Consider the following 22,446-nt stretch of genomic DNA (forward strand, 5'->3'; position numbering starts at 1 on the left):
GTGGATTTACTTTTATTTGATAAATTTTAGTCCCTGTATTTTTGAATTGGTAATTTTAGTCCTGGCCCGAATAATAGCAGTTAATTTTGTTTGGCTAATTTTAGTGAGAAATATGTGAAAATAATAAGCTGACATAACATTACACATGATAATATGTTTGGCGCATCGGATTTTAAAAATGACACAACTTGACTCAATGAATTTAATAAATATTATTTGGTGAGGACTAAAATTTTAAATTTTGAAAAAATAAAAAGACTAATAGGTACTAATAACAAAATTAAACCCTCAAATTAATAGCTAAGCTAACAAATTAATTTAGAATTAAAAATCTATTAAATGTTGTCTCTTCCTTTTCACTTTCATCCCTTTCACCTAATTCCCATATCTAGATAACATTTTTATTTATCAACATCCCATCTCTACCAAAAAAGGCTATTTTGGGAATGTCGGCAAACTTTTATTTTAAAAATATTAGATAATGGCAACTTTGATTGACAAACTTTTTTTCCAATTTTTCTAAATTGCTTTAATATTTTGCCTTATAAATTATCTTTACCAAAACTTTTGAACTACCAACTTTTTTATAAAAAATATATTTTTGGGTTTTATTATTATTATTATTTGAATAATTTTATTATAAATTCGATTATATCGGTTCTTTTTAACACGATGGCTAAAATTACTTATAGTCCCTCTTCAACTCATAAATAGAAAGATAATACATTTTAGTGCATTCGAATCCACATCTTTCTTATTGACAATAGTGCTCGTATAGCTAAGGAAAAAATATTCTCATATTCTCCATATTTTGTTCCAAATATAAATATAATTCTAAAAAAATAAAAATATTGTTAATACTTTAAACGTTTTATTCATTTTTTGACAAAAAATTCAATTATTTTCACCTTTTAGTGGTGTGCTTGAAAAAAAAGAAGATAACTTGAAAGGTACAAAAGATGAAATGATGATAAAGGAGAAAAAGAAAGCTACGGATCATTTTAATTTTATTTAAAATTAAAAAATAATTATCAAAATTATACTTGAATTTTAGTTTAACGTGTAATAGTATAAATGAAATTTAATTTTACGAGATTTTATATATAAAATTTTAATTTGATTCAATTTATATAAATCACTAACAATATTATCAAATTAACATCAATTTACGTTGACATATTGTATACACAAACAATTATATTAATCTAATGTGAAAATAAATGTGAGTATTTATTTATTTGAATGTGTACGATATGAAAATAAACTTTCGTAAGTTTACATTTTGGTCACTCAACTTTAAAAAGTTACAAAACGATCATTGAACTATTCAGAAGTTTTTATTTAAGTTATTGGGATTTTAATATTGTTGTTGTATGGTCTTCTTTGTTCGCATTGCCTACACCAATCGAAAACTTTTCTTCTCATTCTCTTCTATAGTTCATTTTTTCCATGAAACGAATTTGAACACCACAAATCTTCGAATCAAAATCCAACCAACTTATTCTTCGATCTCTGACACTGACTGCTTGATCGATTTGGATCTATAGTATACTTTTCTACTCGTCGATGAATACTGATCCACCATATCAATTGTTAAATTGTTGCTTGAAGCTCGCTAAATGAAAACTTTCAAATAATTCAGTGACTTAAATAAAAACTTTCAATAAATTCAATGATCATTTTGCAAGCTTTTAAAAATAAGTGATAAAAATATAAATTTACTAATAGTTAGCGACATTAGGTGTAATTTACCCTAGTTAAAAAAGGTTGAAATGAGGAGATTTTGAATTTATCAAGAGATGAGAGACGATAAAAAAAGGTAAAGGAGACGATACGAGGGACGTGGATGTGACCGTGTGTAGTATCAATTTCATCACAAAGTGGGGACCACAAAGTACCAGCCACACGACCCATACATCAACGAACCAACACAATGTCGACACGTGGATAAGATGATAGAGCGCTCAGAAAAGCAGAGACATGTAAAGTGGGGCGGTTTTAAGAAAGACAAAGAAAAGGACATGCTAGATTCTCTCTGTCTTTTTCAAATTTGTTGTTTAAGGGTTTATTAGTTTTTTATTTTTACAATTTGGTCCCTTCGATTTTGGCCCTTGAATATTCTTGATTATTCTTTTGAAAAACTTCCTCATTTTCTTCATATATTATTGGTACACTTTCGCTTTAATAAGTCGACCGAAAGCAATTTGGAAATCAATTCATGAATCATTATTATTTTTGTTTGATTAAATTGAAATATTAAATAAAATATTTATTTATTTTATAAATATTTGATATGACTGTTTGATAAATTTAGGGAAGAACATAATTTTCATTTATTATTTTAAATATTTTGGAATTATTGAAATATTTGATTGAAATACTGCCACGTGTTTTATTTGATCAGGTCCAAATTAATTGATGGCTCAAATTGAGGCTAAACTTTTGAATATAATAAAACAAGATAATATTTTTGAAAATATTTAAATAAAATTTTTCAATTTATAATATAAAATTAAGTGAATAATGATGTATTTAAAATAAATATATAATAGCTAAATTAAATATTATTTAAAAATAAAAATAAAAATTTTTGGAAGCTGATATACATCATTAAAAGACTTTAGAAATAAACCCATAAAGAAAAGACTTGTCCTAATTTCGGCACCTTAAAAAGGATTAGTCTTTTATTTGACTAATGAAAACCTTTGACCTGATTCAACAGTTCGCTTTTATAAAAATATTTCAATATAGATATTTTATATATTTTTGTCATTAAAAGTAAATAAAAACAATATTTTTATAATTAATTAATAATTCAACCGGATCAAACTAGTCCAAATTCAATAGTATCTTATAAACCCAGACCTATTAGGCATTCTAAATAATCTGAAATATACATAATAAAAAAAAAAACCAAATTCAATAATATCTTATAAACCCAGACCTATTAGGCATTCTAAATAATCTGAAATATACATAATAATAAAAAAAAAAACCTTCTTTATGATCATGATCCTTTGAACTTGTATTAGCATAGATGAAATATAAAATCCAAAAGGTGAGAATACCATAAACAAATTAATTTCCATATGTTTGATCAAAGAATAAATAGATGTGATAAAAATTGACGTGATAAACGGAATAACTAAACACATTTGACATGCCAAGTGCACCTCATTTTTTGAGGTACATGATCAGTTTTTAACCGTAAAAATAGATGTAATTTTGTAGTAGAAGAACCAGTTTACTTTTTGATCTAATATATAGGGACTAATTTGTCCAATTTTTGAGCAGAAAAGAGTAAAATGTAATCTGGTTTTTAGTATTTTTACTGGTAAAATCCAAAGCATGTAAACACAGAAAAGGCAGGTGACCAAATAGCTATAATTCTCCTTTTTTTGAACCTTGATGAGAGATACAAGAAGATTTTCAAAGGGAAATGTTGTGAATGTGAATCCCTTTAGAGGTCACACAACTCAGTCACAAGGTGTACATAAAATATAAATAGAATCGCATCAACTAACATGAACATTAGGGTAGTAACATACCAGTCGTTCATATAAACTTCGGACATAAAGAAACTGAAATCTCCAGCGAGACCATAATCATCGTCTCATTCCATGCTGAAGTAAAATGGTACAACAAGAACTGAAACCTCGCTGCTTAATTGAAGCCTGCTGAGAACTGAAAATTTGAACAGATGAATAGAATTCAGTATCAACAATAAACCAAAACAAGCATAAACCGGAATTTATTAGAAACAGCATATACCGGAATATATCGGAAACACAACATCAACGTCTAAAAGCATTTCCTTCTGATTCATAACGGCCTTGTGAATAATGCGCCCTACGACGGACGCTCTCTTCTATTGTTGAGCTTCCACCCTTCTCAGCACCATAAATGCTTCTATTGGCAGCATCCAAGAAGTTTTTGCCAACAGATGTGCTGGACAGTGTAGCCTCCCGAGCATCATTTTCCTCGGCCTTTTTCAACCGCTTCCACCTTTGCTCTTCATGCAACTCAGCATCCTCTTGCATTTCACGAAGCCGGGCAGCTCTCTCCTCTTCAGATAGTTTATGGGAAACACCCCGGCGCTTGTTATCCCGAGGTCCAGTATCTCTATGGTCATAAGACCGTCGATCTTTTTCTTGATTTTTATCTGCATCTATACTTCGTGGAGCTTGAGAAGAATATTTATCACGCTTAGACTTGTCATGGCTCCTCTTATCAACATCTTGATCATCATATCCATATTTCTGCCTGCGGTGACTCTTCTCTTCCCTTTCTGTTTCCTTTAATTCATGTTCTGAATCTGATTCTGTTCTGCGATAGTGCCCCTCATAATCTGACCTCTTGCGATGGTGATTTTTATCTTTTTTGTCCTCCTTAGAAGTGTCATCTTCAGAATATGAATGCCGTTTTGACGATGAATGTTTCCGATGCTTGGAACTACTACGGTGATGCTTCTTACGGTGTTCCTTATGATCAGGGGATTTTTCCTTTTGCTTCTTCTCTACAACCTATTAAACCATTAACCAAAATGGAAAAATGATTAGTAATTGCAACAGTAATTTCAAAGATCAATGGGTTCTCTACTCCTACTTAAAAGTAGAATCATATTCACAATGAAACCTATAAGTACACACATTAAAAGCAATAGAATAGATGAATAACATACAGATTTGCGAATCATGGCCATTTGGACAGGGTTGTTCTTGATACGAGCAAGTGCTTCTTGTTCGCGCTGGCGAATCATAAGCAATGGATCTGAATGGAGCTTACGCCAGGCATCATTAGCCGAGTGAGGTTTGTCTTCAAACAACGCACCGGGCGCAGAAGACGACTGGTTGGCATTACCATCAGTACCTGCCTTCGACCCCGGGAGGGCTTCTTCGAGAGCCTTGAAACCTCCACCTCCGCTACCTCCAGCAGCGGAGCTACTAGCACCTTTCCCAACAGCAAGTCCAGAATCGTAGAGAAAATCCAACCTCTCCTGCTTCCTACAAAATTTTTTAAAAAAATTGAAATCAAATCAAAACCCTAAACCCTAATTTTCGAATCACAAAAAGGGGGAAACAAGGAAATAGACTTACGGGACAAGGCCAGCTTGTTCTTGGAGAAGACGGAACTCAGAGCGTTCCCTCTCTTCATGAATCTGCTTACGAAGCTCTTCCAATTTCTTCTGCTCAGCCTCGTGCTTTTGTTCCGCTTTCCACACGTTTTCGATGTTCCTCAAGCTACCGGTATGCCATCCTTTCTTGTTCAGAAACTTCAATGCCATTTTTCAGATACCAAATCAATTACACAATCCTCAATTACGATGAATTTTCAAATCTTCCCTAAATCAGATCCTCTGCAAGATTGAATAAAATTGACTGTAAACCCTAACCAATATCAAGTTGAATAAATTTGCAGTAAACCCTATAATCAAATCTAAATTAGAAATTATTGAAATTGTAAATCGTTACCGAAATCAATTTCAATTGCAAACAAAAAACATACCTAAAAGGAAGCAGTCGATTGGAGAATTATGAAGTCTATTTGAACTAGTTTTTGTATAATTTTGTTATTTATTAAATAAAAATTCATAATTTTATATAAAATAAATAAATAGAATAGAAAATATTGGCGGTTCATGACTACAGCAATTTTCGGCCGAGCTGAAATATGGGTTTTTTTTTTTCTCATTGGATTGGGCTTGAGTCCACATTATAAAACTTTATGGGCTTAAATGCAAAGTTGGACCTCAAAGTGTATTATTTTTTATTTAAGTTTCTAAAGGTTTTTTTCAGTTAAAAGTGGTATTTAAATTAGACATGTTCATGGACCGAGTTATTCGTTCAATTCTGAAGGCCGGCCCAAAAATTTAGAAGGGTTTGAGCAAAAATATTAGGTCTAAGAAATGGGTCTGGGTAAAATAATTAGACTCGTTTAAAATATGGGTCGAGCTCAAACTTAAACATTTAAGGCCCAAGCCTAACCCGACCTATTTTCAAGTTTATAATACTTTATATTATATAATTTATAACACATTAAAAAATAAATTTACACTAAATGTACAATACTACTTTAATGTAAACATTAAAATAATGTTAAGATGGCTATATAAAATTTTCAATAAATAAAAATGTATAAAATTATTAAATATTAAAATAATATAATATAAATATTTTAAAAAATTTAAAAAATAATATTGGCGGGGCTAAATTGGGCTTGAGTTAGTCTTTTACAAATATGCAGGTTCGGCCAAAATTTTAGGCCTATATTATTGGCCGGATTTGGACAAACATAAAATATGTTAAAATCATACTTATGCCCAGCCTGAACTTGACGCATGAGCATCTCTAAATCTAAACTATCAATTTTATCTCATTTTATCCCAAAACATGACAATGGCCAAAAAGAATGTGGCATATAGCATTTTTTTATTGGATTTCATACACCTTTTTAGGTAAAATGAGATGAAACTGATAGATTAGGTATTATTTTTAATAAAAAATTAAATACCGAAGTGAAAAAAAAAATTTAGGGTCTAATATTGTAGTTAAGCCAACATTATTCAATAATTGTTGCATGAAAAGGAAAAAAGATCTCAAAACTACACTAACTTTCATTTGTGCGAGAAAATATCATTTTATATTTACATATTTTATAAGCAAAGAATTATATATTTAAATCAAAATCGAGTTTCATATATACAATAGTTTCAAATTTGTTTAGGTACCCTATTTTGATTTACATATATATTTAGTACAGCTCATGTGCCACTGATAATAGCAAACCATTGCCAAATATCTACAGATCATCAGTAGACAATTCTTGTGACTCGAACTTACAACATGAGTATAGAGATGAACATTTTTTTGCATGGACTGAATTTTATAATATTTAAACTTAAATATTATTTAATATTTATATTATTGTGTTATATTTTTAGTATTCTTATGATATATAAAAATAAAAAATAAAATGTTATAAAATTGAAAAATTGATCAAGTGGTTCTATTGCTGCCATTAGTAATATTTTTACTTCTTTTATAATATTTTTGGATTCATCCTTGTCTCTATCAATGCTTATTTTGTCGAGATATAAAATTCAAATTTTATGAATGGAGACAACAATATTAAAAGAGTTTTGTTTCTCATTTAGAAATTTAATTAGATTCAACTCGAAATTAATCAAAATTCAATACGGAATGAAGTGAAATTCATGGGTCGGGTTGGGTTTCAACAAAATTTAGGTTCGGCTAAAAAATGGGTGTTAATTTTTACCCAAACCCGGCCTAGATTATATATGCTAACCCCGGGCCTGGTCCAACTTGACCTGTATTAAAGCCTATAATATCGATACATTATGAGGTATTGACACCTTGGAAAGGGTATCGACACTCAAGCAATTTTTCTTTAATTTCCAAAACATCTGACCTTAAAATGGAATTGATACCAGGCAGGGTACCGATATTTTGGTGAAAGTACAAATACTTTATTAAGAGTATCGATATTTTTAGACATGTATCCGGGCTAGGGTCGGGGTCAAAAAAACTTTACCTGGGACTCAATCCGTTTTCTAAACGAGCCTTATCTTTTTGTCAAAACCCATCTTTTAAACTTATATTTTTATCCAAACATTTTTATTTTTCGGATAGACCTCCGGGTCGAGCTGTACAAGTCTACGTTTGGTATGTGGTAGAAGATTATTTGTTGAATTATTTAACGTTTGAACCCAAAAGGTATCATTATCATGAAAGGGGTGGATGGTTGAATAATTTTACATTCAATTAAGGAACATTGTTTGTATTCGGTGTAAAGTTGAAAATATTGCCTATGTTTCGTGTGGATGAAATCATCTTAATTAATAAAACTTATCTATATTTTTCTGAGATCCTATGATCCAAATCCTTTCAAAGTTGTAAATTTATATCTCAAATTTAGTATTGGTTCGATTGGCATGAAAATTATTGTCAATGTAGGACGACGTGAGTTCGAGTGTGTTGAAGCACGTTTATTCACTCATTTAAGGGTTAGGAGTTATAAATAATTCTATGCATTATATCAAAAAATATACTCGATCGATTATGAAGATAAACAACTCAAAAAAAGCTCATTACTTTTTTATTTCCATATAAATGGGGCGGCAAAACTCTATCCATTGATATGACATAATCTTTTTCCATCCACTCTTTTCAAGATTAATCGTGGTCTTACACACTCTACCGATGGTTGTATTTTATCTATTAATTTAATTTACACATTCCTATATAAATAGCATAGTCCAATATTCTTGAAAATCATAAATTATATTGGAGAACAAAAACAAATGGAGAAAAAAGCTAACAATAGGGTTCATGTATTGGTCATTCCTTATCCAAGCCAAGGCCATATTAACCCAATGCTTCAATTCTCCAAACGCTTATCCTCCAAAGGACTCAAAGCAACCTTTGCCACCACTGTCTTCATCTCAGAAACCATGAAACCCGAAGTACTCAACTCCGACATCGATTTCGACACGATATCAGACGGTTGTGATAAAGGCGGATTCTTTGAAGTCGGGAGTGTTGACGATTACCTTGTACGATTACAAGCTGTTGGGTCAAAAACCTTGACCGAACTTATCATAAAGCATAAGAACTCACCCCGTCCTATTGATTGCATACTCTATGATGCTTTCCTTCCATGGGTTCTTGATGTTGCCCAACAATTTGGTCTTGTTGGAATTGCTTTTTTCACGCAGGCGTGCGCTGTGAATTACATATATTATTATGCTCATAATGGGCTTTTGAGTCTTCCGATTTCATCGTCAATGACGCCAATTGGCATTCCCGGGTTGCCGTTGCTTGATCTTCGAGACATGCCGTCATTTATCTATGTTGCGGGTTCGTATCCATCTTATTTCGAGTTGGTGTTGAATCAATTCTCTAATACAGACAAAGCTGATTTCATTGTAGTTAATACCTTCTACAAGTTGGAACAAGAGGTTAGTTTACTATAACTATATAAAGCTCTCTCTCTCTCTTTTCTTCTCAATTATAGGACTTGATTGAGTTCTGCTCTAATATTTTGGGGCTTAGTTAATAATAACTTCAATTAATAATAATTGTAGATGTCAATAGTATCAATATAAATTAACAGTATTTAAATATTTCATTTTATTATTATATTAAATTTATCTTTTCTTTTGAGAAATTCAAGCCGTTAATATATCATTTGACATTTAAGATTTTTTTTCTCGATTTGATATTTAAGTTTAGTTTCAATATTCAATTTGGTATCCAAACCAAACGACATCATATTGCCTAATGAATGGTTGACATGTGTTTTCTTGTAGAAAAACACAGATACCTAATTGGGGTAAAAAAAAACTCAGATATCAAGTTGAACATTTACGCTAAACTTAAATATCAAATTGAGACAATAAAATATCTTTATTCACCCTGGTGGTAGTGATAGCTAGAGAACTGGTTTCAAAAGCCTAACTAAAACCTAGACTTATCCATGGGCCGAGTCGCCCAGTTCTTCCAGAAGGCTAGCTCGAAAACTGAGGATTTAGGCAAAAATATAAGCTCGGAAAATGGGTAAGCTCTTTTTTGCCTAGGCTCGGCCCGAATTTGTAAAATAAAAAAAATGTTACTATTTTATCACTGTTTTTTATTGATTTGTAATTATTTCGCTATTATATTGCTATTATTTTTAAAAATATAAAAACCAAAATGCAGCAAGTGGTATAGGTACATGCAAGGTACTTTCACCATTTTGTAATGATCTCTTTGATATAAACAGGTTGTTGATTCGATGTCGAAGGTGATGACGCAACCATTGTTAACGATAGGCCCAACAATCCCATCCATGTATTTAGATAAAAGACTTGAAAACGACAAAGATTACGACCTCAATCTCTTTAAACTAGACTCTACCAGTACATGTTGGCTAACCACCAAGCCACCATGCTCGGTCGTTTACGTCTCATTTGGAAGCATGGCTAACCTAACCATCGACCAAATGAAGGAACTTGCACGGGGTTTAAAGCAAACTGGGTTTCATTTCTTGTGGGTGGTTCGGCCTTCCGAGTTACCGAAAGTCCCACACTGTTTCATTGAGGAAATGGGTGATAAAGCATTGATAGTTACTTGGATACCACAAACCGAGGTACTTGCGAATGAGGCCATAGGGTGTTTTTTCACGCATTGTGGGTGGAACTCCACGATTGAGGCCTTGTGTTTGGGGGTACCGATGGTGGCGATGCCGCAGTGGACCGACCAAACCACGGATGCTAAGCTAGTTGAGGATGTTTGGAAAGTTGGGGTTCGAGTTAATGTCAGGGAGGATGGGATTGTGAGTGGAGATGAAATAGAGAGGTGTATTAGACAAGTTATGGAAGGGGAACAAGGGATTGAAATGAAAAGAAATGCTATGAAATGGAAGGAATTGGCTGTGGAAGCAGTGTGTGAAGGTGGAAGTTCGGACAAGAATATTGATGAATTGGTCTCTAAAATATTGGCAAGATGTAAATAGGGTTAGTGTTCTTAGTAAACAAAATATTTAAAATCACAAATCCGAGACTTAGTTCAATTGATTTATGCAATAATACACATTATATGTTATTAGAAAATAGGTAAAAGCTACGAGTGATTCAATTATGATCAAAACACAAATTTTACTCAAAATCTCTTAAATCTATATGATTATTCGGCTCTCTTTGGTACAATGGATGTAAAGAGGGGTGATGTGTTATTTGTGAATCTGCCATCTTACCCTTAAAATCTATAATTTTATATTTTTTTCATTGTTTTGACACTGAAATAATTTTAGGCATAACTTAGAACACAAAATATTTTACTCGAAAAACTATATATTCATATAATCACTCATAAGTAAACACAACCAATACCCATATAAAAACACTACAAAATCATCCAATTCCTGATAAAAATCATGTGGACAGTTGATAACAAGTTCCAACATTTGGTCATCATTTTTCAGATGTATTGAACATCCTTTTTATGAGTTACTTATGCCATTTTATTTTGGTATCTCGTATGTTTCTGGCATGGTGGTAAGAGGAGTTTACCTTTCATCATTTGTTTATGATTTGTCAAAGAGTGAAAGCAGAAGATTGTTGAGACTTTAAATGTCTTGGTGTTGACGTTTCAATCCATGTTCCAGCAGCTCTTTGATCTGCTTGTTTATTCTCGCGATCTTTAGACAATAATCCGGACATGTCTTCAAGATAGCTTTGACCTCCAAACAAATGACCCTTAGAATATGTTTTATCCCTACATTAATGATGTTGATCGAGATTGGCTAAAGAAAAGATTGGTGATCAACTTACCTTATCCCATAAAGTTTTATCTTTATTTTTTGAGTCATTTACTTGGTGATTAAGTTGTCGATTTTACTTGGCTTAGAAGGCTTTATTTTAAGATAAATAAGAGATTCTTTTATAACTTTACCACTGAGTTGAGATGCAATTGATGAAGTTATAACTTTACCACTGAGTTGAGATGCAATTGATGAAGAACACCAACACAACTAAAATCTTGAATATAATATAGAAGACTAGGATAATTATTCTATACATTGTAGGTGAAATAAAAATACTCCACAAGCAAATCTAAGACATATGCACGTAGCCATGTGACCTTTTCTGGTTTTTTTTTTTTTTTTTGCAAACACAATATTGCTTGTGAAGTTTTTTTCTTCTTAAAAAGAGAAAAACCAGTGATCCTGTTATAATCAAAACACAACCTAAAGCCAATGAGGGCTGCCCTTTAACTACAACAATAAAAATTCATTAATCAATTGATTTTTTCATTCTAAAATTGCTTTTAAAATCTTCCCACAGTAGAGATGAATGATGCAAATAGTAGATATTTTTATTTACCAAACACAAATTATAGCATAAATTAAATGCTGCAATTCTTTAAGAACTTACCCCTCAAAAAAGCCTAATCACCAGCATCAAGTTCAAGCAAAAGCTTTTCGTTTCCTTCAACAAGCTCCTAATTTGAAGAAGATGAAAGCACAAATATTAGCATGGAAAGATTAACACCATTACCAGTTTGTCCAATGCTTGTGCTAAGCTCTTTGAGAAACAAATAAACAAATTGCTGTGATCTTTTCCACAAGTGTTTATCATCAGCTCCGAAATCAGGCCTTTCAGAGAGCCGCATTATGTGCACGATCTTGGGGCAGTTAATGCCATATATTATCATTTGATTTTTGGAGTTTTGGGGTCCCTTTTTATGAGTCCATTGCTCCATTTTCTTTGAACATTATGCTGGAGATGATTCATCATTTGTTTATAACTCCGCGTCGTATCCATGTCAATCGAACCTCATTGTTAATCAGTTGTCAGAATTTCCTAGAAGCAAGATGGCTCTTCTGCAACACTTCAGATAAGCTGGAAGAAGAAGAAATGAGTTCAAAAACCCTGTATGCTCGTTCATATTAGAACATACTAATCTTTGCAGTATCAAAGATGTGGTCAGCAGAAAGAAGGGATAAATATCAAAACTATACATGAACTTTGATTTTATGCGATTTTATACATGAAATTTTAATTTGATTAAACTCTCACAAATCACAAACAACTGTATCGGATTAGCACCATTTTATGTTGTTATATTGCATACACAAACAATTATATTAATCCAATATGAAAATAAATGTGTACATTCATTTCTTTAAATGTGTACAATTGAATCAATTCAAAGTTTCACGAATACACATGAACCACAATTCAAGTTTCATGTGAAAAAAGTTCATGCATCAAAATTGCACATTGGACCAAAGCCCATGTATAAATTTGATATTTATCCCTCAAAAGAATGCAGATGAAGTTCTAAATCGGGGAAAATCAGTTACAAGAAAACAGAAATAGATGTATGATTAAAACGAAAATTACCTAATAATCATCATCACCATCACTAGAACTGGAGCTATCATCTTCAGGTTTGCTTTCCATAGAGCCTAAACCTCCTACAGAAATTTTAAACAAAGCAGTTATGCATGGTATAACAGCAATTACTATATGCGATCAAATAAGGTGACTTACTTGTTCTATCAGAAGCCAACATCCAATCTTGAAGAGAAACCAATGCTTGTAACATCTTTGGTTTTAAAGAGCTACGATCAGCGCTAATCACTTGAGGAGTAATGTCAAATGCACTGTCAGAAGCAATGGTGGACACTGGAATGGTTAAAACATCACGGGCCATTTTTGAAAGCTCTGGATACCTCAAGGAGCATAAAGTCCAATACTCCAAGACATCTATTTCACTGTTTAGATCATGGCTTGGTTCTTCTAAATAAAGATCAAGTTGAGACTTCTCCACTTGAGTTCGGAACCTGGCACTTTGAAAGGTTTCATAATCTTCAAACCCATCGTTTTCGTCTTTATCATTGGATATTTTACTGGCAGCAGTTGATAATAAGGTAGTCTGAGAAGGGCGTGCTGAAGTTTGCATGTATTCATCAAACAAGCCATACAAAGTGTTAACGCTTACGCTAACATATTTCTGAGCACCACTACCATACAGTTTGGTGTAACAATATTCAACAAACTTAATCTTGTATCTAGGATCCAAAATCGCAGCACATGACAAGATCAAATTATAAGCTGACCAGTAGTGGTTCAATTTCGAGTGCATTTCTCTGACCATGCGAGTCATGAAATTTTCTGGACCTCTAACCATATCAAATAAGCGACTATGAACTTTCCATGCTGCTTTGAAATACAAATTTGAAGTCGGCTGCCTGTTTCTAAAAAATACACACGTCACCTCATAAAAGACTTTTAGAAATTTATATAAGACACTCATCTTTTCCCACTCATCTTCTGATAATTTGTGTAGAAAGTTTTTGTCTTGTTCCGCCAAGTACACGAATGCATTCTTATAACAAAAAGCAACTTCTATCATGTCATATGTGGAATTCCATCTGGCAGGGGTATCGAGACACAACTTTCTTTGAGTATCCAAGTTCAAAGTCTTAGCAACTATGTAAAAATTCTTCTTCCTATGGGGAGATTGCTGCACATACTTAATACCGAGTCTCAACTTTGCAATGATATCAACAACTAGGTTCAAACCAGCTTGCACAATCGAATTCAAAATGCGAAAGAAACAACTGACATGAAAAAACACACCCTTACAAGGGAGATACTTTTTCGCAGCAAGTCGTGATCTCAGCATGTCAGCCACACAATCATCGCTCGACAAATTCTCCAGCGTAACACTGAAAACCTTGTGCTCGATGTTCCATTGAACCATACACAAAGCTATCTCATCAGCAACAGACAAACTATCATATGGAGGAGGCATAAGCTTGAACCTTAAAATCCTCTTCTGCAACCTCCATTCATGGTCAATGAAATGAGTGGTGACACAATTGAAGTGATCATCGGAATCGGATTTCCATGTGCTGGATGTCAAACAAATCCGACCAGGACATGTTGCTAACAATTCACGAATATTCTCTCTCTCCTTCACGTATATGGAAATTATATCCCTTTTAATAGAACTCCTACTCAGCACCGGAAATTCAGGACATGCAGCACTCAGTAAACGTCTAAAACCCGCATCTTCAACCACACTGAATGGTTGTTCATCAACAATGATCATCATTGCAATCGCCCGATGAATCTCATCGACATCTAGTTTATAGTTCTTTAAGGATGTAGTAGCAGAAATCAAGGTGTCATGCGAAAGAGTGAGACGATTGGCATTCCGTTTAACAGGTTTAAAGCATGCTTCTATTGAGCGCTGATCTACTTCATGATTACCACGTTTAACGCAAGCCTCAATATGACGTCTCAAGTGAGAAGTACCACTAGTAGTTTTAGCAGTATATATTCTCCTGCATAACTTACATATCGCCTTTGAATCTCCTTGTTGCGCAGGAAGTTTCTCGAAAATATCCCAGACTTTGGATGTTGTTTTCGGTCGCTTCGAAGAACTTTCATATATCTCTTCATGAACCACATTTAATGGCGTAACAGCTTCCGCTGAGAGATTCTTGAAAAATTCTGCAGTTGAGACAAATGGAAACATAATTATCTCACACAAATCAAAATTACAGACTAAACAAAGTGATTTATTGCAAAAATAGAATGAGAGCTTACCTGGACCAAGCTTCTGATCAAAGTTATCCATTAGTTGATAATATATAAAATCCAAAGGGAAAGACTCCAGAGAATCAATGAATCAGTTCCAATGACGCAAAGTTCATGCATGAGAACTGAAAAACCCTGAAAAATTGAGATGATAATTGAGATTGGGATTATAATTAAATTCTAAAATACACCAAAAAATCTTAGGGTTCTTCAACTTTCTAATCCATCAAAAAAACAAAAAAAAAAAACCCCCAATTTCTATTTTATTTGACTCGGCAGATTGACAAATTTCAACTTCCAACATAAAAAACTTTAGCGACGAATGAAAACCCTACAATCCAAAACAAAAAGGGAGAGAGAGAGAGAGAGAAAAGGGATCGAACCTTAAATTGTGAACGCTAAGCAAATACATATCTGATATTAAAGAATAAAAAATCACATAAACCCTAAATGAAAAATGACCCAATTCCAAAATCAATCTTTGTTCCACATTCACTAAAAGACTAGATTGATTACAAATTACTCAATTACACCATGAAAGACATAATTTTTTTAAAAAAAGGGGACAGAAATTGGAATAAAATAAGAGAAGATCGTGGAGTTCCTAAACTCTCGTAGTGTTAATAGACTGTTCGTAGCAGTGAGTATACAAATGAATAAATTACATATTGGGGAAATGAAATGTAACAAAAGATATGGTACTAAATGTGTAAATTTTGTAAAATTTAATTTGGGAAATTTATTTCAAAAAGGTAAACCGACAACATCGTAAGGGTGGATTTGCACGAACGGTGCATTACCTACTCTTAGTATAAAAACAGTGGTGACGATGAGATTAAATACCGTAACGATGCTATAATATGAGACAAAATATAAGCTAAACGCACCATTCCTACCATTCAAATCCACCCTAAATCAGTTAAAATCCACTTCATCTATTAATTTGAAAATAAAAAAATTGCAAATTGGGTACTATCGTTAACAATTATTTTTATTTTAGTTGCTCAACTTTAATAAATTTTCATTTTAGTCACCTTTTATTAATTCAATGTAATTGTACACTCATTTTAGTCGTTTAAATTTAACAAGTATTCATTTTGTCACTCATTTTATCTTTCAATGACTTAAATAAAAATTTTCAAATAGTTTAGTAACCATTTTATAATTTTTTAAAGTTGAGTGACTAAAAGATAAACTTACTAATAATTCAGTAACATTAGATATAGTTTGCCTTATATCATTTTGATCCTCAATATTTACCCTTCATTTTTGTTTTTAAACTGAAAAAGTACTTCACTATAAAATTCCCATCATTGAAATCTTCTTAGCAATGTTTTGTTGACACCTTAGTTTCTCGTTTCATCTTCTTAGCAATGTCTTATTGACACCTTAGTTTCTCGTCACGTGATCATAAAATATAAAGATCCTATATTGTTAACAACTGTTTTTATTTTAGTTGCTCAACTTTAATAAATTTTTATTTTAGTCACCTATCGTAAATTCAATGTTATTGTACACTCATTTTAGTAATCTAAATTTAATAAGTATTCATTTTGTCACTCATTTTATCTTTTATTAACTTAAATGAAAATTTTGAATAGTTTAATGACCATTTTATAATTTTTTAAGTTTATTGGCCAAAAGATAAACTTACTAATAATTTAATAATATTGTATATAATTTACCTTATATCATTTTTAATCCTCAATGTTTACATATTATATCAATTTGGTTCTATTTTTAAATTTTCAAAAATCATTATATATTTTTCGTTAATATAAAATTATTGTCATTTGTAAATGATGCCGTACGTTCATGCTTTTTGTCAATCTATATACCCATATGGCAGAGGAAGGTCCAGCATCCACGTGCACGTACTAGGCTCAAAATGGTTAATTTTAGTTTTGGTCCTTTTAATATGTTTATATTTGAGATTTAATCTTTATACTTTAATTTCTAACTTAATTTAGTATTTATATTTTTATAATGTTATTAATTAGTTTAATATTTTGTAATGTTATTGATTAATTCAAATAGTTAATATCGTTAACTTCTCAATTAAAGTGTCATGTGATTATATTATATAATTTAAAAATAGATTTTAAATCCAAAATGTAGAGGATTAAATTATTGAAAATAAAGGTAGGAGGGTTAAATTCCAAACGTATGAAGTATAAAGAGTTAGAATCATGGTTGTTTGAATCGGATCGAACCAATCAAGAAACCAATCCAGAGAGAGGCATTAAACTAATTGACCCATAGACCAGTAAGCGCCGATTGAACTAGGCTAAAAAATTGATCGAACTAAATTTTTTTTATTTTTTTAAGATATATATTTTTATTTTTATGATTTTTAGTGTTTAATTGAACCGTATGAATCAGTGACCTGATTAGTTCGATCATCAATCTGGTTCTAAAAACATTACTTAAAAGTATATTTTAATCTTACTCTATGATTTAACATAAAAAAAATAATCAACCCAATGCGAAGCTGGATGGACCGTGCTAATAAATAATTATTTGTTAAGACGTATCGTATTATTATACAATGCCACATGTCAAAATATGATTATGCATATTTAAAAGTACATATATCACATTGAAAGATTTGTTATAGTTTAAGTACTATTAGTGCAATTATCCCAAACGTGATTTAAGTAAAATTACAGTAAACCTTTGGATATATATACTCTGTTCCATTTTTAAGCTCTTTTACCCATCAAACACAACAAAGAAAGAGACTAAAAAGAGAAGGAAGTTCATCTTCTTTTTTTTCCTTTTAATGTGAACATGATTCAGTATTTTGTCTACCTCGAGTTTATAACATACAATCTCGAAGATGAAGGTTTGAAAACTCGATATCAAAATCGGAACCTCCCATGAAATCCTCGTCTGGTTTTTGCTTTTTCCGAATGAAGCCAAGTTTCCCCTCATTTCCTGCAACAACAAAACATATTTACTAAGACATTTATCCAAGGCTACCCGGTGGTCAAAACTCGGAACTTGAAAGAATGAGAGCAATGTAGGTGGTATTCAGTAAGTTTGGATTTATGTCGAATCCGGTCGTTAACCGTCACGATTTAAGTAGGCTTGTCACTCACATGTAGGTATCCATTTACCTATCATGTATGACCCCGAAAAAACCTGATTCTTGCACCCGTGTCCAAGCAACATAGATTGTAACCATGTCAAAGTAGTCCGATAACATGTCATTCATATCTAACATATAGAAACGACCACTTAAATCGAGAAAATCAAGTTATAGAACCATACCAAGGAAGCTTGAAAGTGTCTTTCCACCACCCTTGTTTCGTGCAACTGGCAACTATTCTTTCTAATCGTACGATGATTTCCGAAAAAGTTGGTCTTATGAGTGGTTCTGGATCCCAACATTCTCCGATGAGCCTGTTCATACATTATAATTGAAATAAAGCTTAGAATACAAAATAAACTGCACTAATGAACTTGAAGCTTGGAAAGCAAGGAAAGTCTCCAAGACTTACTCCCTTAATTCCGAAGGACAACTTTTCGATTTGATCTTGAGTGGCGGTCTCTTTTGTTCGAAACACATCAATTTTACGGCCTCTTCGGTGGGTTTAGGATGAAATGGCACTCCTCCTTCAATCATCTGAACACTCATATAGGAAAAACCAGTCAATACCCCGTGAAATCTGGGCATGATCACAATGAATTAAACATCGTGTTTGTTACCTCGTATAGCATAACACCGAAAGAATGTGCATCAACACTTCGATCAAATATCATATCTTTATGAATTTCCGGTGCCATATATATATCTACAACAGAAACAGAAGCTAAACCATTAGCAGAAAAGATTATAACATCCAGAGGGAAGTTTTTTTTTTTGTCACATAACATACTTGACGGATCAAGTTGATCATCTGGACGTGCTAATTTGGCCTTGTCAGCTGATAATTTCGATAACCTCAATAAACCGAAACCGGCTATCTTCAACTTACCACCATTATCCAGCAAAACATTTCTGGCACCTTAGCAAAATTTCAAATATTAAAGGACAGTTCATTACAATAACGTAGCATTCAAGTAATTCAACCTGCAAGGCATTCTCTTACTTTGGCTGTAAATTGCAATGGATGATCGGATCCGGTTTACATTCATGAAGGTAATTCATTCCCCTGATATCAAGAAAACGACGGTCATCGAAGCTGTCCCATGTATGATTATGTATGATTATTTATATACTGTATACGATAATATGATACCTGGCAATGTCAACAGCAAATCTTAAAACTTTGGATGTTGATAGACGCCCTTTCTTTTGAAGGTAGTTTTGGAAGTTGCCCTGAAACGAGGATCGTCGCCATGGTAATGTCAACAGCAATGCATATATACTGGTTAAATAGACGAATCAACATAACAAAAGGACATGCTTACTTTTGCATGATACTCTGAAACAATCATCATGGGAATGTTTTGTGTAACGGCTCCGACGAATTGAACCACATTTGGATGTCGAACTTTTTCTAGCAAAGTCAACTCGTATTTGAAAGCATTTCTGTTAAGGGAACAATTGTGAATGTAACTCAGTGTTAGGCCCTGCAAGAACTACTTTTGGTGTATGCACAAATATACATTAAACAGGAATCACAAACACTTTGAATCCCACGAAAGTGTACAAAGTACATCGGAAGTGTAAAGAACGGATATCGAAGAGGAAAGTACATATCTGAAAAGAAACCAAGGTAAGTGCATACATGCTTTCAGGGTCTGAATAGCTGTCCTTATCGAATATCTTTACAGATACCCTAGTGCCATTCCATTTTGCCACTTGATATGATCCCTGGCAAGTGATTTATGAAATGTCAACTTATAAAAAGGCATAGAATAAAAAAAAAAAATTGCCACCCCAGAGGGAAACAACCATGATTGCCTAAAATACGTGTCGAAGTTCGCTCAAACGAAAATACGAGCACATGTCTACTAATCTGTCAATACTTTAGTGGATGCTGGATGAAATGCAGAATACCATCTGCAAATCAACCGAACCGTCTTTCTTATTGGATCATACATTAGTTTCCGACAGCATCAATCCCGAAAAATGAAATGATGGGGAATCCATACCTTTGTTATACCGTCAGACTTCCGAATTTGAAGCTCCATTGGGTTAAGCTCGTACTCAGGCACCTCTTGAGGATTAGCAACTGTCATTGGCGTCTTCCTGGTTTTCTAATATCATGGTAGATAGTAAATAACAATCTTCATACATGCATAATAACGGGAAAAGTACCATGGAAGTCCTTTTACTAAGAGTCAAATTAGTCTCTATATGTTAGACCAAAAAGCAAATTAATCCTTTATGCTAAAAAGTTTATTCATTTCTACTGTTAAAAACTGACGTGACTGATAGAATAATTAAACAGTTACACATGTTAACGTACAAGGACCTGTTTGCTCTTTACATACAAGGACCTGTTTGCTCTTTAATCTAACGTACAAGAACTAATTTACCCATTTTTTTAGTAGAGGGGGCAAAATGCAATTGACTCTTGGTACAAGTATCTCTATGATACTTTTACTGCATAATGACGTATAGATAGAAGCAGAATAGGAAGAAAATTCATTATCTTACAGGAACTTTGGCTCCTCGGGCCTTCAAAATCTCGTACACTTCTACATTGCCATAGTACTTTGCATCAGCAGCTGCCTGGCCATATAAGAATATAAGTATATTTACATTGTTCAACGTTCATTCATATCATCATCATGAAAATTGACAAGTAATCAGTTATAAACAGTGTTGTCAAGGCATATATATCATCCTAATTTGCCAAATCCAACAACACCAGATTATTCACTGACCTCCACAAAATCCCAAACCATATTAATCAAAGCTAATGTGTCCAACTTTCTATTTTTTTAAAAGTTTTTTCATGTGTCTAGAAGGGAATATCCTGAATCCCATATATGCATATTAATCAAAGCTACTTAGGACATATCCCCATGTACTTGACCCACAAAATTAATCAAAGCCAATGCGTCCAACTTTCAATATTTTTCTAAGTTCTTTCGTGTATTTAAATGATCATAGTCCCATTCCTATATTGAGTCCTTCTAAAGAAGTCTTCGGTGCACCAATGACATCTCGTTTTATTGAGCTTGCTGCCTCTTCTGGTAGCCTCAAACACTGGAGCTCTTCCGTAGGATAAGGAGACAAAACCCCGATTGACCACCTCTTCAGGCAGCCTCAAACACGATAAAAAGACAAAACGTCGATAAAAGACCATACGAACTCTATATACAAGAATCAACCTCCGCTCAACACGAAAAAAGTAAATTAAATAAGAAATGTACCGTGCTACCCCAACGATCACGAGCATCCATATTAGCCTTTCTACTAAGAAGAAGCTTAACAACCTCAACATGACCTTCACAAGCAGCAATATGTAAAGCAGTACGACCATCAAGATCAATACTATTAACATCAATCCCTTCATTCAACAAATCTTCTACTCCTTTAACATCCCCTCTACACGCCATAAACAAAAGCTGCATAGTCGAATCCAAATTCTCCGGCACCGACATCTCATCTTGACTATTCCTTCGTCTAATTGGGTCCAACGATGATTGCCGTCCAAAGCTAAACCGCAAATTGTTCCGCCGTGGGTCAAGCGACGATTGCCGAGTGAATTGACGGCTTAAACTCTTTAAAGACCCGGTTGAGAATTGCCGGGAAATTCCCCGTTTTAACTGCGATGCTAAGTTCTCCATTTTCATTTAAGAAAACCCAAAGTGTAAAAATGATTAATTCTTCTCTTTTTTCTTTTTTTTTTTTTAGCTCTGAAAAAGATCGAGAGCCAAAAAAAGGAAGAAGAGTTTAAGCTTAGGGGCTCTCGATAATGGAACAGAGGAAAGGGAAACAAATATGATATTATGATGAAGATGATGATGAACAAGTGATGTTGATGATGATGAAGGGAAGAAGATGACTTTGGTTTCTTTGGCTCCGAAGTAAACGCATAGCCAACAATGGTGAAAGAGAAAAAAGTGGGAAAATGGTGGAAAAATTTTGGTTTTTTTTAGACGACAACAAAGCCTTTTGCTTTTTAGCTTTTACTCCGTTTTCATTCAAGTTTTTAGTTTTTGAGATTTAGTTATTTTACTTAAAAAGGTAAATCTACATGGTAGGTTGTTTTATTATATAGATTGTATCAAATTAGTCCCTCTACTATTAAATGTATCAATTTAGTCTCTATATTATTAAAAAAAAATCCAATAAGCCAAAATTTCAACAGAGTTAACAGTTACGGTTAAAAATTGTTATTAAATTGTTTAATAGAGTTATATTTTGAAGG

General features: G+C 32.9%; 4 protein-coding genes across 5 annotated transcripts; 1 reads left to right on the top strand and 3 right to left on the bottom strand.

Annotated features, from left to right (window-relative positions):
- Nucleotides 1-3,370: 3,370 nt before the first annotated feature.
- Nucleotides 3,371-5,634, bottom strand: LOC108474458 (uncharacterized). Of its 2 annotated transcripts, none has more exons than XM_017776387.2 (5): nucleotides 5,506-5,634; nucleotides 5,097-5,356; nucleotides 4,682-5,003; nucleotides 3,772-4,523; nucleotides 3,371-3,684 (listed from the first exon to the last, which is right to left on the bottom strand). In XM_017776387.2, the coding sequence occupies exons 2-4, from the start codon at nucleotides 5,282-5,284 to the stop codon at nucleotides 3,795-3,797; spliced, it is 1,239 nt and encodes a 412-aa protein (XP_017631876.1). In that variant the 5' UTR covers nucleotides 5,285-5,356; nucleotides 5,506-5,634; the 3' UTR covers nucleotides 3,371-3,684; nucleotides 3,772-3,794. The 2 variants fall into 2 exon arrangements, with proteins under 2 accessions (XP_017631876.1, XP_052882065.1); XM_053026105.1 differs by having other exon boundaries at nucleotides 5,472-5,539.
- A 2,647-nt stretch (nucleotides 5,635-8,281) lies between these two features.
- Nucleotides 8,282-10,664, top strand: LOC108476151 (UDP-glycosyltransferase 74F2-like). The gene is made up of 2 exons (XM_017778269.2): nucleotides 8,282-8,977; nucleotides 9,781-10,664. Exons 1-2 carry the CDS (start codon nucleotides 8,321-8,323, stop codon nucleotides 10,510-10,512), a joined length of 1,389 nt encoding a protein of 462 aa, XP_017633758.1. The 5' UTR covers nucleotides 8,282-8,320; the 3' UTR covers nucleotides 10,513-10,664.
- Nucleotides 10,665-10,831: 167 nt separating this feature from the next.
- On the bottom strand, nucleotides 10,832-15,812 carry LOC108476150 (zinc finger BED domain-containing protein RICESLEEPER 2-like). Its single transcript, XM_017778268.2, has 5 exons — nucleotides 15,496-15,812; nucleotides 15,122-15,247; nucleotides 13,055-15,025; nucleotides 12,905-12,978; nucleotides 10,832-12,400 (listed from the first exon to the last, which is right to left on the bottom strand). Exons 2-4 carry the CDS (start codon nucleotides 15,150-15,152, stop codon nucleotides 12,905-12,907), a joined length of 2,076 nt encoding a protein of 691 aa, XP_017633757.1. The 5' UTR covers nucleotides 15,153-15,247; nucleotides 15,496-15,812; the 3' UTR covers nucleotides 10,832-12,400.
- Nucleotides 15,813-17,719: 1,907 nt separating this feature from the next.
- Nucleotides 17,720-22,215, bottom strand: LOC108474806 (integrin-linked protein kinase 1-like). Its single transcript, XM_017776828.2, has 12 exons — nucleotides 21,446-22,215; nucleotides 20,724-20,798; nucleotides 20,216-20,320; nucleotides 19,849-19,934; nucleotides 19,529-19,649; nucleotides 19,357-19,436; nucleotides 19,207-19,269; nucleotides 18,994-19,115; nucleotides 18,824-18,909; nucleotides 18,616-18,740; nucleotides 18,386-18,517; nucleotides 17,720-18,049 (listed from the first exon to the last, which is right to left on the bottom strand). Exons 1-12 carry the CDS (start codon nucleotides 21,866-21,868, stop codon nucleotides 18,043-18,045), a joined length of 1,425 nt encoding a protein of 474 aa, XP_017632317.1. The 5' UTR covers nucleotides 21,869-22,215; the 3' UTR covers nucleotides 17,720-18,042.
- Between the last annotated feature and the right edge of the window lie 231 nt (nucleotides 22,216-22,446).

This window comes from Gossypium arboreum, chromosome 3, assembly GCF_025698485.1.
Source record: "Gossypium arboreum isolate Shixiya-1 chromosome 3, ASM2569848v2, whole genome shotgun sequence".
In the NCBI taxonomy this organism is placed as follows: domain Eukaryota; kingdom Viridiplantae; phylum Streptophyta; class Magnoliopsida; order Malvales; family Malvaceae; genus Gossypium; species Gossypium arboreum.